The 18,855-nt window shown below is 42.8% G+C and overlaps 1 protein-coding gene across 1 annotated transcript in view; it reads right to left on the reverse strand.

The window, feature by feature from the left end:
• MAN1C1 (mannosidase alpha class 1C member 1) overlaps positions 1 to 18,855 on the reverse strand; it is a 139,096-nt gene that overhangs the window by 13,722 nt on the left and 106,519 nt on the right. Inside the window, exon 10 of the mRNA XM_040337130.1 lies at positions 3,728 to 3,947. Coding sequence (XP_040193064.1) covers positions 3,728 to 3,947 — 220 coding nt within the window. The remainder of the gene's footprint in view (positions 1 to 3,727; positions 3,948 to 18,855) is intronic.

Here is an 18,855-nt window from a genome sequence, read left to right on the forward strand (position 1 = left end):
GGGTGAGCGCTACATGTGGGGGCTCGTCCGGGATCGGCTGTTGCCTTTAATAACGGAACTGTGAGTTTTATTTTTGCTATTGAGAGTAAGGAATTGTCGTGGTGTTGGACTGTGCAGTGAGGAAGGAGTTAACCTCAGGTAGCGAAAGTTTGGGCGCACGTGCAGAAGAGTAACTTGTGCCTGCAATGTGCCCAGACAAGTTCTTTAAGTGGGAGGAGTTACCCACCCCTGCGTGAGACGTAGGGAGCGAAGTTTGGCGCCAAACCAGCAGTGATTGCCGCCCACGAGAGAAAGACACATGCAACATGTCTGTTCCCCCCATGCCGTTCGAGCGATTGAGGCCTCCGATGTCCACCATTGGAGCCCAACCAAACCATGCTGCCGCCGGAGTACCCCTTACTGATACTGGGATCCGGATGCAGACCAAGGGGAAATTCGTCTTATTTTCGAGTGGAGGCGTGGAGGCCCTCGGACTGTCCTGCCCCCGCTGCTCGGAGCTGGCCGTACGGATCCTGCCTTTTGTCCGGTGCAAAAAGTTTGGCTTATTTGTTACAGATTGAGCCACCCACTGAAGCTCCCCGGGAGTACAGGGTGGACTGGATTGCTGGGACTGTGACCACTGAGAAGGAGGCCCCATGGCCGGAACCCTCCCCATCTGCAGAAATTGTTGATCTGGAGATCGTGACTATCTCATCCTCGTGTCAGGACACCCACTAACACACAGTTCCTTTATCTGCAAAGTAGATAGCGTCCTGACACTCCTGCTCGCCCCCTCCCCCCTCAAGAGGCTTTCTCCGCACCAGGGAGAAAATGTCGCATTACTGTGTGGAGTTACAGACAGAACAACAGGAAGTGAGGATTTCTCAGAAGAAATAAGGACATTTAAAAGCAAAATGGAAGGATGAGGTAAGTGAAGGAGGACTGCACCAGAGGTGTATTTAGATTTTGTGCTGCCCTAGGCCTGACTAAACTCGCGCACCCCCTAATTTAAATATGACACACCCCTTCCTGGCAAGGTCATGCCCCTTTCTGTTTAAGACCCGCCCTAAAAAAATTGAGTGGGGACACTAGTTCTGAGGGCCAGTTGGGGGGGCAATGAATTCCCTTAATTTGCATAGATTTCCTCCCACTTCCTGTTTGGCTATGGGGTAGGAAGTAAAGGGAAATTTCTGCAATGGGGCGGGGATGGTAAAAAATAACCTGACAGGGGCATTAACCCCCCCCCCCCTTAATCTATCCAAAATTAAAAATTAAGTGTAGCCTATAGTTCTACTTTAAGCACAAATTTCTGATAATTTTATGGAGAGGACTAAGATATAACCATGCCAATGGTGCAGCAGAACCCCCCCCCCCACAGTTGCAGAATGCCGGCCGCCTGCATACCAGAAGCAGTGCGGTCGCTTTATGGGGGCGCTAGACTATTTTGCCTCTCAGCACAGTCGACCCCATAAGACTGCCGCTACACTAACAGTGTAGCACAAGCCGGCGGGGACTCTTTCGGTGCTGCCTCCCTGCAAAGTGCTGCCCTAGGCCTGGGCCAGGATACAGCGCTGGACTGCACTACGGTAAAGGAAGCTATTTAGGGGAAAAAAAATGTACCTTTACAACCCCTTTAAGGTGAAAAAACATCCGATAATTACCAGCCCCCCAGTTTACTTACCTGAGCCCTCGGAAGTCCCGCGTCGAGAACGCGCTGGATTTCGACCCGTCTTCTCGACTCTTCACTTCATGCATAGATTTATAGCAGCGCAGCCACTGGCTCGCGCTGCTGTCAATCAAATCCAATGACGCGGGCGCCGGGGCAGAGCCGAGTCCGGAATTCGCATCTATGGACGCAAATGCTGGACCCGGGAGCACACCCGCAAGGTAACCCCCTTGGGAAAGCACTTCCCAGAGCGGTTATCTGATGCGGGGAGGAGCCGAGACAGCTGCCGAGGGACCCCAGAAGACGACCCCAAAAAGAGCTGCACAGCGGAGGTAAGTATGACATGTTTGTTATTTAATTTTTTTTTTCGAACGTTTAGTATCACTTTAAGTGCCACTTGCACCACCACCATGCTGCTCCTGTAATGTGAACTATACCAAAGTGAAAATCCTTATGCTGGAATTCTGCCAATCGACTGACAATATTGCTGAGTGCACTGCTACTAGCCTTTCTGCATCTGTGTTGCCAGTATCACTATGATTGCTGATACTATACTGTGTAGAACTGTTATGATAAGTGTTTGACTGCAGTTACTGCAGTCATGTTACTAGTAGTGGTAATTGCCGATTGTTACTTTACTTGTTATATGTTTACCAGCAATTTACAAAATAATAATTGTGCAACCTTTTCTTAGCTCTGTGTGCTATTCTTCAAACTTGCGTACCAACCGAGTGGCCCCGCCCACACAGTCAATGCACATCTTATGTAGCTGAAAAAAACACAAGGTTCTTGTAGAAATGTTTACGATGTCATTAACCACTTGACCTCCGGAAGATTTACCCCATTAATGACCAAAATTTTTTTTTGTATACGGCACTGCAATACTTTGACTAACAACTGCGTGGTCATACAACGCTATTCACAAATTAAATTTATGTTATTTCCCACAAATAAAGCTTTCTTTTGGTGGTATTTGATCACAACTTGTTTTTTTATTTTGTGCGCTATAAACAAAAAAAGATCGACAATTTAAAAAATGTATACAGTATCTCACAAAAGTGAGTACACCCCTCACATTTTTGTAAATATTTTATCATATCTTTTCATGTGACAACACTGAGGAAATTACACTTTGCTACAATGTAAAGTAGTGAGTGTACAGCTTGTATAACCCACTTGTGTGACAATAGCAAATTAATATTCTCTTTTGTCTTCCCGCTTCTCCTCCCGGCCAATAAGGAAGCGGGTCCTGAGACCCGGTTGGCCAGGGAGTCTCAGGACCCACTTCCTGTTCAACCGGGAGGAGAAGCAACAGCCCCAGAGCGAGGAGAGACATCACTGTCATCTGCCTCCTAAGGTAAGGAGGCCTCTGTCTGTCCATCTCCCATGGGGGGGGTGGGGCTGATTGCTGCCTTCACGTCCGTCTCCCGTGGGGGGTTGGGGGATCGCCATCTTTCTCTCCGTTGGTTTGCCACCCCCTCAAAATATTGAACACCGGCCGCTACTGACTACAGATATGCTTGGATAAAACATGATCCCTGTGCAGGTAGGCTGTCCTATCAAATTTAAAAGAAGTGTACCAGCTGTTTACCTGTGTTGTCAGAGCTACCCTGGACTTCACTTCACTGAGGGAGATGCTGTTTATAAGTATAAAAGCAAGTAGCGTAGTTGTTTTTTACTGAAGTAGTGGTTCTCAGGTAGACTATCTGTTGTTATCGAGTCTTATAGAAACTACATTATCCTGATAGAGCCATAGAGACATTACTGTGATGAGTCCATGTTTGCGCAGCTTTCATAATCAGACCCTAGTTTATATTATTCACTTGTGTATGCATGTTCTTTGCCAAGAAAAACTTGTTTTACATCGCTTGTACTTTGCACCTGTTAAGTAATTTGCATGTAACAGTAGCTCCCTGTCTGATAATGTGGTTGTTTACCTACTCTGTCAAACCTCTTACTTCAGTTCTTTGAGTTATAGACCCATATAAAGCATGCAGGTCATTTTCTCTGCTTGTAACTCTGTAGGACCGATCACTGTTATTACATCATTCTACTGGTGTATGTGGGATGGATCATTCATACCTGTACGTACATAAGACTCATGACACGTGCTGGCAATTTCTGCTGCTAACTCAATGAAATGTTCTTTCTTGTTCTGTGGTGCATCATTTGCTCCTAGTGCCAACATCCCGGCAGCAAAGCAAGTCAGGTGCCCCATCTTGTGGTCCAGGACTCCACCTTTCCACTCAGCAATATATGTCAGTCCTCCTGGAGACTTTCTGATCAGATGTGCTTCAATAGCCTAGAACAACATTGAAAACTACTTTAATCATTTACCTAAAAATGCAGTAATATGTGACAACATTGATTTTTAATGTGACCACACCAACATATAAAAATGGAATGTCTTATGTGTGATTGCTTTTCTTTGCACGTAATAATGCTCTTGTGATAGAAAAAACCTTTGTACCACCTTAGAATATCATGGCTCGATTCACAAAACTTTAAAGTGGTAGTAAACCACCACAAAAATGTAAAAACATGAGGCTCCTACTGGTTTGAGTCATAATTTACTAATATGCCCCATTAACTATCACATTATGACAGACTTACCTGTTATAGGCTTACCTGTAGGTACACGTTTAATAGCAAGATAAGGAACTTTATTTTTAAAGAAGTGACAGTAAGTTTGAGTCCAATGAGTTTTTAAAATTATAGTCACATGGCTAAAATGAAGATCCTTATTCTTGGTGTTAAAGCTGAAGATCAACTTTAGTTAAATTATATACCTGTAAGGAAGTATGTCCCACAATGTGCAGGCTGCTGGATTCTGTGGATCATCTTTAGTGCAGCTGAGCCCGGAGACCCAAAGCGGTTACCTCAAATGAGGCCAGACTTTCTGCAGCATGAAGAGGACAGGGCACACCTGCAGTGAAGATTTCTACAGAGTCCAGGAGATTGTGGGACATACATTATTACAGGCAAGTAATGTAACTAAAGCTGCTGAGAAAAAAAATTCCAGTTCAGCTTCAAGGCTTTGTGATTTGAACCTGTTGTGTAAAAATTAAAGCAATGTTTAATTGCTTTTATCTAATCAGATTACCTATGGGAGAGTCAAAGCAAGCACCCATGATTAAGCTCTGGGGGTGGAGTGAAACAGATTGGGGGATGTGGCTTGGTTTGAGCCTGGGCTGAGGCTGTCATACACCTCCTTACAGGGTTTTGCTGTGTTGTGCGACTTTTAGGACATCCTTTGCCTACTAGAGTCAAAGCAAGACTTTTGGTTGTGACTTCAGGAAAGGCTCCTGCTACTTTGGTACAATTTATAGTTTCATTTGGCATAGAATATGCAAAAGTGCATCAAAGTCGCACTACATAATCACATTGAACCAGTGTGAACTGAACCTTAGTATATACTGGGTGTATATCAACAGACATCACAGCATTCCAGAATGCTTCAAGACTAAACACTGCTTTGTTGCTATGCCCTTGTATGTGGATAACAAATAACTAGGTACAGGCCGTCCCCTAGTTACAAATATCCGCCTTACATATGACTCCTACTTACAAACGGAGGGAGACAACAGGAAGTGAGGGAAATTCACTCCTGTAGGAGTTATTATGGGAAAAAGGTACTGATTGTATCACCAATCCTTGATTGACCCAAGATTTTCAAAAATCAATTGTCATTGGGACAGAAAGTGAGGTGAAATCTTCTGAACAGGGGCACAGACAGCAAAACAAATGTTACAAGGGTGTTAACCCTTTCCTATGCTATCCAAAAAGCTTAATATTTTTTTGGCTGGAGCTGCACTTAAAAGAATAAACCTGTTCCAACTTACAGATTCAACTTAAGAACAAACCTACAGACCCTATCTTGTTTGTAACCCAGGGACCACCTGTACATGACTAACCATTTTGTCATATGTTCCATGCCCTCTTCTCCTTTTTTTGTTTATGTTCAAACACTAGTGTTTTGACTACAGCTAATGTTTTATGGAACTTAATACAACAGGTCATCAACCTCTTTATTAGCCACCCTAAGTCATTTGCAATGCAAATAACTAAATAGGGCACATCTGTACATAAATACTACTAGCTGCAGTGGTGTTCTGATTTTGTATCGTGTGTCCTTAGGCTTAGAAAAGACTACCATAAGCATTAGATAGGTGTCATGAAAGCTTGCATTTACTGTTATTATTTTTGGTCATCCCATTCATCCATGAAGAAATGAGAAGATCACATCCTTAAACAAGCTCTATCAAACTTGCTCTTTTGAATATTCATACACACTGCATGAGCTTTGCATACATTGTTACCATGGCGATGGTGCTCTGACAAATTCAAAGATATATTTTTAATATTTGACATTTTAAACAAATTCAGAAAATCGAACACATACCATAATATGGAATGCAGTGCTCAGCAATCACCAGTTTGTAAACTGTAGCATCAGCTTTTTGGAAGCACAAAGTATAATCCATTAACTGTAATCTCATTTTATCTATGTCAGTAAAAACACTGTTACTTCTGCATTAACTCTCGCCAAGCATAAGGGATAGTAACTTTCAGTCCATGATCAGTATTATTGTTCTGTACAGAGTTAATATCAAAGGATGGTACACGCAGACACAGCACAGCTGTAACAGAACGTATGAGGTCATAAAGCCTAGGCATAACTTTTACTCCTCTTTACTCACTCACTGAATGATTGCATCATACACTACTCCAAACAAGCAAAGTTTTGATTTCTCTACATTGGGGGTTATCCACAAAAGGGATACGCCGGCGTATCTACTGATACGCCGTCGTATCCCTGTTTCTATCTATGGAACTGATCCACAGAATCAGTTTACCATAGATAGGCAGAAGATCCGACATGTGTAATTGAATTACACTGTCGGATCTTAAGGATGCAATTCTAGGCCGGCCGCTAGGTGGCGAGGCCATTGCGGCCGGCCTAGAATATGCAAATGAACACTTACGGCGATCCACGAACGTTCCGATGGGCCCGTCGCGCTAAATCTACGTCGTTTAGGTCGAGTTACGCCGTGTAAAAATAGGGCTAAGTCCTATTTGACTAAGCCCTATTAAGTATGGCCTTCGTTCCCGCGTCGAAATTTTAAACTCTACGTCGTTTGCGTAAGACGTCCGTGAATGGCGCTGGACGCCATTTACGTTAACGTCTAAGCAAATGACGTCGGAGCGACGTCTGTTAGCGCAATGCACGTCGGGTAAGTTACCCGACGGAGCATGCGCAGTACGTCCGGCGCGGGAGCGCGCCTAATTTAAATGGGACTCGCCCCATTAGATTTAGCACGCCTTGCGCCGGACACATTTAAGTTACACCGCCGCAAATTTCAAGGTAAGTGCTTTGTGGATCGGGCACTTAGGTAGAAATTTTGCGGCGGTGTAACTTAAATCGGAAGATATAAGTTACGCAGGTTATTTGTGGATCTGGCCCATTCCCTTTAACTGATATTGAGAACTAACACAATTACAACTCTTTTCTGTGGCAACAACAACCTTGATGCAGAGTTTTCTTTTTGAGTGAACTTATTGAGATGCAAAGCTCATGTTTCCTAGCTACATCAAGGTGATGTTAATTGCAATCATAAAAAGGCATAAAACTTCTGTTCTTAATCAAACCATATTATAATGAGTTTAGAGTCTCCTTCTTTCCAGTCCTGGTGTGTTTTGAAAATGCCATTAAGTATACATCTGTAATAACATCTCTATCTCCATGATTGATGTTTAACCTGTGTGTTGTCCCATTTATCCCATGAAGGTTCCACTATAATACAGTAGTTCCCAAGGTTTTTCAGTCATTCACTCATCCTTGCTAAGGACAAGGAAGCTGGTCAGAGTTGATGGGAAGATGGATGGCACCAAATACAGGGCAATTTTAGAAGAATACCTGTTAGAGTCCGCAAAAGACTTGAGACTGGGATGGAGGTTCACCTTACCTTTCAGCAGGACATCTACCCTAAACATAGAGCCAAAGCTACAATGCAATAGTTTCGATCAGTGGTTCTCAACCTAGGGGTCGGAACCCCCTCGGGGGTCAAACGATGATTTGCCAGGGGTCACCGAATCCTGAGCTGTTCCTGAAGCCCACACCGCTCTCCCAGCCTTTTGCAGCCCCCCAGTAGGGCTGTCCTTGGAGCCTGCGGCTGCCCAGCTGGTATGTTCCTGCGTCCTCCCACCAAGGAGTAAGTGAAGGAATAAAAATAGAGAATATATGGAAGGGAGAGGAAAAGGGGGAGAAACCAAGAAAAAGGGAGAGAAAGAATAAGAGAAATAACAAGAAACACGGCTAGAGAGAGTGGTGGGGGGAAAAAACAAGAAATTAGGATAGAGAGAGATACAAGGGAAAGAAAGGAGAACAAAGAGAAAGAGTGTTACATCCTAAAATGTACCATAAGGGATTTTAACACTGTACGAGTGGAAGGGACTCAGGGAGCGCTATATGTCTGTGGGTTAGGGGCGCAAATTACTTGTCTTGCCACGCAAATAATTTTACCATTAGGGGTCCCCACAACTTGGGAAATTGTATCAGGGGGTCACAGCGCTAGAAGGTTGAGAACCACTGGTTTAGATGAAAACATATTCATGTTTTAGAGTGGCCCAGTCAAGGTCCAGACCTAAATCCAATTGAGAATCTGTGGCAAGACTTGAAAATTGCTGTTCACAGATGTTCTCCATCCAATATGACAGAGCTTGAGCTATTTTGCAAATAAAAATGGACAAAGATATCACTCTCTAGATGTGCAAAGCTGGTAGAGACATCCCCAAAAAGACTTGTAGCTGTAATTGCAGTGAAAGGTGGTTCTACAAAGCATTGACTCAGGGGGGCTGAATTGAAATGCATGTCACACTTTTCAGATATTTATTTGTGAAAAAACTTTAAAAAACATTTATCATTTTCCTTTCACTTCACAATTATGTGCCAGTGCCACACTGTGTTGGTCTATTACATAAAACCCTAATAAAATGCATTTAGGTTTTTGGTTGTAACATGACAATATGTGGAAAATTTTCAAGGGGTATGATTTTTTTTAAAGGCACTGTATAAGCTTTCTAAAATAATTATTGAGCCCGCACTTTCAGTATTAATTTCATTTAAAAAATCTTAGAAATTAACTGTGATCCTATGAAAATATAGTAATGTAAAATTTGGATCAATACCAAAAATTATTTATAATATGAACAAATTAATATATTTATAAAATCAATATGAATATAATTGATATCCAAATCAGATCAAAGGGCCAGATCCACAACCAGCGGGCGCAACGCAACTTTTGTGATTTAAGTTACACCGCCGCAAATTGCCCAAGTTAGTGCCCGATCCACAAAGCACTTACCTGGAAATTTGCGGCGGTGTATCCTAAATCAGTCCGGCGCAAGGCAGGCCAATTCAAATGGGGCGAGTCCCATTTAAATTAGGCGCGCTCCCGCGCCGGACGTACTGCGCATGCTCCCGAACGCTATTTTCCCGACGTGCTTTGCGTTATGTTACATTGCGCCGAGTTTTGTGAATCGCGACGGGTAAAAAAGAGATGCGGCGGGGGAAAAAAAATATTTTAAAAAATTTGACAGCGACGCGGGAAAGACGGGTATACTTTTACATGGTGTACTAACTTTACACTTTGTAAAAGCAGCCCTATCTTTGCGACGGCAAACTAACACTTACGCCAACTTCACAAAGGGAAAAACCTTTGTGGAACTCCGTAAGTGCTAATTTGCATACCCGACGCTGGTTTACGACGAGAAATGCCCCCAGCGGCGGCCGCGGTACTGCATCCTAAGATCCGACAGTGTAAAACAATTACACATGTCGGATCTTAGGGATATCTATGCGTAACTGATTCTATGAATCAGCCGCATAGATAGAAACAGGGATACGACGGCGTATCAGCAGATACGCCATCGTAACCCTTTTGTGGATCTGGCCCATAGTGCCCTTGATTACATATAGCAGATTTCTTTATGCGAATCACAAAAAGGTTAGAAATGCATTGATTCAGGATTCCCAGATATACCCAAAATATCCTTAAATCAAGTGTGCCTATAAAAATCCTTTTTAAAGGCCTTAAAAGATACACTATACAAGATAGTTTTTAATCAGTTTATTATTTAAACAACAGTTAGAATGTGAATTTCTTAATCCATCCAACATAATCGAAACAAAATAGATCACAATGTGGTTCATCTACCTAAGAACCTACATATACATAACTGCTGGATGCAGTCATTTTAAGAGCAGTACAGAAAGAGTCTTTCATATCTATTGTAACACCAAGGGGCTAATGCGTATATGCACTACATATATATATATAGATAGATAGATAGATAGATAGATAGATAGATAGATAGATAGATAGATAGATAGATAGATAGATAGATATTCTACATACTTAAAATATGCCACAACAGAAATCGAAAGCCCTGTACACACGATCGGTCCATCTGATGGACCGCTTTTCATCGGTTAACCGATGAAGCTGACTGATGGTCAGTCGTGCCTACACACCATCGGTTAAAAAAACGATCGTGTCAGAACGCGGTGACGTAAAACACAACGACGTGCTGAAAAAAAGTTCAATGCTTCCAAGTAGGGTTGTCCCGATATCGATACTAGTATCGGTATCGGGACCGATTCCGAGTATTTGCGGGAGTACTCGTACTCGCGCAAATACCCCCGATACCGAAATCGAATACTCCCCCCCGCCGCCGTTACGTCGCATCCCGCCGCCGTTACGTCGCATCCCGCCTCATCCGCGCTGCCGCCGACTGTTTAACACGCGCGGGGAGTGTAATGATTGGCGCCGCGTATAGACACTCCCCCTTGCTCGGGTGAACTGTCCAATCCCGAGCAAGGGGGAGTGTCTGTACGCAGCGTGGCACGAATCATTACAGCTGTAATGATTGGCGCCGCGTATAGACACTCCCCCTTGCTCGGGTGAACTGTCCAATCCCGAGCAAGGGGGAGTGTCTGTACGCAGCGCGGCACGAATCATTACAGCTGTAATGATTGGCGCCGCGCCGCGTATAGACACTCCACCTTGCTCGGGTGAACTGTCCAATCCCGAGCAAGGGGGAGTGTCTATACGCAGCGCGGCGCCAATCACTACTCTCCCCGCACGTGTTAAACAGTCGGCGGCAGCGCGGATGCAGGTAAGGGGGATATGGGGGGAGACAATGTCTGCATATGGGAGACAATGGCTGGATATATATGGGAGACAATGGCTGGATATATATGGGAAGACAATGGCTGGATATATATGGGAAGACAATGGCTGGATATATATGGGAAGACAATGGCTGGATATATAGGGGAAGACAATGGCTGGATATATAGGGGAAGACAATGGCTGGATATATAGGGGAAGACAATGGCTGGATATATATGGGAAGACAATGGCTGGATATATATGGGAAGACAATGGCTGGATATATAGGGGAAGACAATGGCTGGATATATATGGGAAGACAATGGCTGGATATATATGGGAAGACAATGGCTGGATATATAGGGGAAGACAATGGCTGGATATATATGGGAAGACAATGGCTGGATATATAGGGGAAGACAATGGCTGGATATATAGGGGAAGACAATGGCTGGATATATAGGGGAAGACAATGGCTGGATATATAGGGGAAGACAATGGCTGGATATATAGGGGGAGACAATGGCTGGATATATGGGGGGAGACAATGGCTGGATATGGGGGGAGACAATGGCTGGATATGGGGGAAGACAATGGCTGGATATGGTGGGAGACATTGCTGCATAGGGGGAGACAATGGCTGGATATGGAATCACATTTAAAAAAAAGTATCGGTATTTGGTATCGGCGACTACTTAAAAAAAAGTATCGGTACTTGTACTCAGTCCTAAAAAAGTGGTATCGGGACAACCCTACTTCCAAGCATGCGTCGACTTGATTCCGAGCATGCGTGGATTTTTAACCTACAGACTATCGTTTTTTTTCTATCGGTTAGGTATCCATCGGTTAAATTTAAAACAAGATTATTTTTTTTAACCTATGGATAAATAACCGATGGGGCCCACACACGATCGGTTTGGTCTGATGAAAACGGTCCATCAGACCGTTCCTCCTTGGTTTGACCGATCGTGTGTACGCGGCATAAGAGATTTTAGATTTTGGGGCATAGAATTTTTTTTAAGTTTGGTTAGAGAGTGGAAAATCTAAAACAAGTGATCTCACACGTTAAACAAGAGGAAATATACACTGAAAAAACTACACCCCAAGTGCCTGAAAAATGACAAGTATTTAAATAGTTTTAGAAGTAAGTTTATGATTAGTTTCCCTTTTATAGGTGGGTATATATTTATATGTGGAAAAGTGTAGCGCTAATAATGAGTAAACTGTAATAAAACAATCTATAAAACTTAATATACAACACCACACGTGACTGATAGTGATAAATATATGTTAACATATTTATCACTATCAGTCACGTGTGGTGTTGTATATTAAGTTTTATAGATTGTTTTATTACAGTTTACTCATTATTAGCGCTACACTTTTTCCACGTATGTTTTGTTTTTGTTTTGCTGTGTTAGCTGCTCCAATTTATCACTAGATAGCGCGGTATTAATTCCTTCCAAATTTGGTATATATTTATATACAGTATATTTTTATATGTTATACAGTATTAGGGTTGAATACAAAGGAAGTGGATTTGGTGAATGCTTTATAGGGGTGCATGCTCTGACAACCTCATCCCTTTGAAAAACTCCTGTATGATGAAACATGCGTCATAGATGAGAGGTCTGGCAATGACCCCATCACCTGTGTGATTAAACAAATGTCATGGAGAAGAAATCTGATGTGAACCCCATCCCTTTGGAAAAGTCCTGTGTGACGAAACATGCATCATGGGGGAGAGGTCAGAGCAATTATTTTCAGGAACCTCTGTGGGCTGCAAAACACATGAGTGATTTACACACCTTGATCGGAAGAGGCAGATGAGCAATGCTGAATGGCAAAGCAGCAGAGCATTCTTTCATTTTTTTTCTAGACTCTCAATGTGAAAGGGGAGCCACTCACCATTTTTTTTAATGTCCATTAATTGAACGCTCTATCATGCCTATGAGTAAGCTCCAATTGGAGTGAAACACGTTAGAGATGCACAAATTAAGCAGCACAGTTTATTTGATGGAGAGTTCAATAAATGGACATTAAGGCTTTTAAATGGTGAGCGGCTTCCCTTTCTCTTTAAGAGTATGTGTGGAGCGGCCAGTGACTGCCAGGAGCTGGCTCCCTGTATCGGAGGATCAGTGAGGATTGAGTGCCTGTAGTGGATAATTACATCCTGACATTTTTACATTTGTGTAACTGGTTCAGGTCTGAGCACCACCAAATGTGAGTGCAATTTGCTTGTTTTTACAATAAATTAAATGGTTTAAATGGTATCATAATAAGTAATGTTTTTATTTGCTTTTATGTTGCCTGATCAAAGGAAATTTGAACCAGTGACACTGAGGATTTATTAATCTAAGCACTTTTGAGCTGACAACTTAGTAGGATCATTTAACTGTGGTGAATGTATCTGTGGGCACATCACTGCTTTTTTGGAGTGATTTTACACACAGGTGCTTCTGAAGATAGATACAAATATGATACAAAGAAGATACTGCGCACTGTAATATATTTATGGAACAGAATTTATTTTATTGATTTCACTGGAGGAATCAGAGAAATTCAATATTTTGGAAATGACTTGTCACTAGTTGGGCAGAGCCTGAGAGACTATTTCCCCATCAGGATCCACTTTACTTCTGAATGACAGTAGATGGTAGTGGGCAGATTCGAAAGCCAAGACCGGATTCAAAAACGTGTATGGATCTGCTCATTGCCATATGCGGTTAATCAAAAGTAATTGGGGAACTAGTCTCTTGGTTCTCCATCAAGCTCCCCCACGCTAGTGCAACATTTCCTGGCCATGTGTCTGTGTGATGGGCACAGTGGCTGGGGAGGAAGAGAGTGGGTGAACTGAGGAAGGAATCAGGGCCGGCCTTAGGTGTTCAGGCGCCCTGTGCAAGCTAATCCTGTGGCACCCCCCCATCTTCACCCCTCGCCCCCTGGTCACCTAAACATACACAAAGAGGACCCCTTTACATTACACAGCACCCTACATCACTGGACCCCTTTACATTACACAGCACCCTGCATGAATGAATGAAAAACTTATATAGCGCAGCACATGCGAACCAAATCGCCTCTGGGCGCTTGTTGTTCCTGTCTCCTTTGATATCAAAAGAGATGAGTTTTGATCTTTCTCCTGAACGCTAAGTGATTTTCCTCCAACCGAATGCTGGTTGGTAAAGCGTTCCATAGTCTGGGACCCTGGACCGCGAATCTTCTTTCTCCTTTGGACTTGTATTTGGCTTTTGGTATTTGGAGCAAATTTGGGTTGGTGGATCGCAGAACGCGATTGGAGTTGTGAGCTTTTATTTTTTTCGCATAATGGGGAGCATTCCCATGGATACATCTATGCGTTAGACAGAGTGCTTTGAAAACGATTCTGTCTTTAATTGGCAACCAATGAAGGGCTCTCAGTGAAGGTGAGATTGATTCCCATGGTTTTTTCCCAGTCACTAGTCTGGCGGCCGTATTTTGAACGACTTGCAGACGAGCGATTTGGTACTTTGGGATTCCGAGGTAAAGGGCGTTTGCATAATCCAATCTGGAGTTTACAATTGCTCCCACCACGGCCGCTATGTCTTCTTTCGGAATGAAAGGAGTGAGTTTACGTAGTAGGCGCAGCAGATGGTGAGATCCGCTGACTACTGACCCTATTTGTGCATCCATTGTCATGTAGGAGTCAAAGATGACCCCGAGACTTTTGACTTTGGCGCTAGGGGTGATGTTTTTGCCCAGAATGGGCGGGGGTATCCAAGTTGTTGCAGGTTGATTCATACGCTTGGCGTGAAACAGGAGAAGTTGTGTTTTTCGCTCCGTTGAGTTTAAGATAACTCTTTGTCATCCAGTTCTCTATCGAAGAGAGGCATGTCTCTAGATTGAGATGGTGATCCTTTTTGTTGCAAATGCGAAAATACAGTTGCGTGTCATCTGCATATGAGTGATAAAGCAGTTTATGGCTGCTGATGATTTCAAAAAGAGGACGAAGATAGATGTTGAACAGCACTGGCGATAGAGGCGATCCTTGAGGGACTCTGTACGATACCGTGCGTTTCTCAGAGGTGAAAGGTCCCAGTTTCACTGTTTGTGATCGGTTTTCCAAGAAAGAGGAGAACCAAGGTAAATCACCTTCTGCGACTTTGGCTACGTCAGCTAACGGAGTCAGTAACAGTTTGTGGTCTACAGTGTCGAAGGCAGCGCTCAGGTCCAGTAGAACCAGGAGACAAGATTCTCCTTCGTCTGCGGCCTCTAGAGCGTCGTCCCATATTTTGAGCAATGCTGTTTCCGTACCGTGTCCGGGGCGGAAACCCGATTGGAATGGGTCAAGTAGGTTATGGGTATCTAGATGCTGTTGCAGCTGTTGTACCACTACTTTCTCCATTACCTTGGAGAGGACATTTAGGCCTGTTATGGGACGGCGATGAAGGGGGTCCTTGGGGTCTAGGGTGGGTTTCTTCAAGATGGGCTGAATTATGCCCTCCTTCAACTGGGAGGGCATTATCCCTTCCTTGAAGGAATGATTTATAAGCTGCGTGATAGGAGGTGCCAAGATGTCGGCGCATTCCTTCAGCAGTTTGGTGGGAATGATATCATTTGGTGCTGTGCTGTTTCGCAGAGCACCGATGATATTTTTAGTGGCATCGATGGACCCCTTACATTACACAGCACCCTGCATTACTGGACCCCTTTACATTACACAGCACCCTGCATCACTGGACCCCTTTACATTACACAGCACTCTGGACCCCTTCACATTACACAGCACTCTGCATCACTGGACCCCTTTACATTACACAGCACCCTGCATCACTGGACCCCTTTACATTACACAGAACCCTGCATCACTGGACCCCTTTACATGACATATTCAGTGCAGACCCCCCTTCAGTGTATCCACCCCTTCAATGCAGATCCCCCCAGTGTGTGGTACGCCCCCAAACCCCCCTAGTACGCCTCGATGGCCGCACAGCGCCCCTGTTGCCCATGGTGCCCTGTGCGGCCGCACAGCTCGCACACCCCAAAGGCCGGCCCTGGAAGGAATATCCAGTCTCGACACTCCTTCCTCATTCTGCTGTACCCTTTATGATCCATGTGTGTTTTTCTGGTCACAGTACATTTTTACTACTTATTCGTGCACATTTGTTACCTAACCTTTTGGTTGTAAATATTTAATTTGAGATTGTGGGTGGGAGGTCTAGTGAACTTGAACTTTTCTTTGATGCTGCTTCACACATACAAAGCAGCAATTAGTAGTATTCTGATTTCACTACTGGGGGGTGTTGATAAACCTTCCATATATTATAATGCATCCCCTGTGTCTGTGCAAAGCAACAGGAGTCCTGTGTTTTAGGAAAGGTCTTCAACCCCTTAGAACTGTGATTTGTAAAAGTTATGCCCTACTGTGGCTTTAACAATTCAGTGAAATGCCTCTTTTAGAAGAATATTTGTGATAAACTCTTTTAAGATGAACTCCGGGAAAGCAGCCAAGTTCACAGTTGAAATACTTTTATTGGGGACATTTTATCTGTCAAAGGATTGAAATCATTTTAAAATGTCCTCTGCATCTTCTGCATCCAACACAACATTGTCTTCTGCATCCAACACAGAAGAAAAAAAAAAACACAAACCAGGCTGCTAATTGGACAGTGCAGGAGCACAAGCACACATACCTTTTTTTCTCTATGCTCCGTTCCCTGTCTACTTATTTAAATCCAGCCCAAGTGCATCACAGTGGAGGTTGACTATGTAATAGTTGTGACCTTCCTAAGTCAGATGTACAGTAGTAGGAATTACAGGATGCTCATTTGCATTTTTGCCTGGATATTTAACTTAAACGGGAAGAAAATCCAAACTATGTTTTTCTAAATACATTTTCCTTTTCCCCTCCTCCTACCTATCCTGCCTAACCAGTATAAAAAAGATTGGTGCACGTACCTATTTTTAATCCATTCTGGTAACTGAGCTGCTGCTGTAGGGGAGAGGAGGAAGCGCTGTCAATGTCTGGGTCATGGGAGCCTATGGGTGATGCCACGGCTCCCAGAATCCACAGCTGTTGTCAAGCAGCCCCTTAAGCTGGCTATACACTAGTAGATTTTTTTATTTATTTGTTTAATGTTTGTTTCATTAGCGGGGCCAAATCAAGGTTCAGTTTTGACCGCAGGATGGAAACATTTTCTTGAACAAATGTATTTCTAATAGTTTATGTGGTGTTCATTTGATAAAGTCCATTTAATCCAAAATCGAAAGTTAATATCAAATTAAATTTTGAAATACTTTTGAATGACATTTTTCAAGCTGTTGAACGTTTGTACGAATATTCATACAAAATTTGTTTAAAAACATATATATATACCCAGCATTACACAGCTGTACGATTGCGTGACCGGAATGGAGCAGATAGAAAATAAGTACACAGATCTTTTTTTATACAGGTTAGAAAAAATAGGTGGGAAGATGGAAAAGGGTACATTTTCAGAATAGTTATACTTAAGGTTTTCTTTCACTTAACACAATCACTTAATACTAGTGAGAGATACAAGGCCACATCATTATTCAAGTGTAAAAATGTCAAACAGGCACAAGCAACTATTGGAATTCTAGCTGCTGACAGACTACAAATTTCCACATGCTGTATCAGCCAATAGTATACTGACAGTTTCACATTGTCCAGTTTATTAGAAAACAATTTACGTCCGATTATTAATTGGCATTAACCTGTCTCTTTATGTTTTCCCCATTGATTTCCCCCTTGTAAAGGTGCCCATGAGATAAATATCACTAGACACAGATAGTTACAGTCAGATCAGGAAACCAGCGCTTGGGTATGGACGATTCATTACTTCTGCAGATAACCATGGCCAACCATTATCTGGGGAAGAATTGTGGGTTGGTCTAGTAGTAATTAGTTACATTCAGCTAGACTTGATCTGAATGTTGAAGACAGCTCTAATGACTGAGTGAAACATACTCATTTAAAGCCGCATGAGTAACTCGGTCATTTTAATTCAGTCACTATGAAATGTATCATAGCAGATGTTGATTGTCCATGAACAAGATGGGAGCTCCGAAAGTCTGTAAAACCACTCTGTTTATATTATATTATCATACTTATTCATATGTAACAGATAGTTTCAGTTTGCCGCAGATGGCCTCTTTCCCTCCTCTTGCGAACCAGCTGCCTTGTCTTGCCAAAATGAGTACCTCACTGTCCTTGAAAGAATATTTATTTTCTTAAAGCTTAATTAAAATTTTAGCTTAAATCAGCTAAATACAGTACAGGTACATCAAAACAAAACAGGTTCAAGGTCTTACTGTTTTCTTTAGGCTAGGTTCACGCTATTTGGTTTTGTTTGTGCCGCGCTTACGGAGGGCTGCATTTTCTGATGTTTCTGGGTTCCCTTAAGAATTATCGGCACCTCTGCGCATGTGCAAAAAAGTGTGTTGATTGCAAAATCTTTCTGAGATCTTTTGGTAGTTGAATTATGCTTGTACGTGCAACCATAGGTGTGCGCAGCTTATTGCATTAGGGTGTACACAACAAAGCTCAAACATATATACATACCTACACATACATATACACACACACACACACACACAGACACATGCACTCTTATAAATACATTTTAAAATGTATTAAAACATGGTAGGGCAGTGAACATGTCAGTAAGGCAGAGGTTGGTGTCAGTAGGACAGTGGAGTATGTCAGTCAGTATAGCAATGGATGGTGTCGGTAGTTTTTTTTTTATTATTAAATTTTATATTACATTTTACAAATGTTTTACCTGTTTTTTACAATATACATTTTTTTTACGAGCACCATATGGGGGCTTTGGTGAAATATCAAAGGTCTAAACCCCTAAAGACCCCTGATGTTTCAGTTTTGAGAGGGGGAAAGGGACTGGAGACAGAGATTCCCGGGGCCTTTCTCTCTGCAGACTTGGCTGTACTGGAAAGTGAATGAATGGGAAGTGCTCTGTGCTGAACAACTTCCTGTTCATTTTCAAACTGGAGCATAGTAAACTATGTGTACTA

This window comes from Rana temporaria, chromosome 2 (genome assembly GCF_905171775.1).
Source record: "Rana temporaria chromosome 2, aRanTem1.1, whole genome shotgun sequence".
Taxonomy (NCBI): Eukaryota; Metazoa; Chordata; class Amphibia; order Anura; family Ranidae; genus Rana; species Rana temporaria.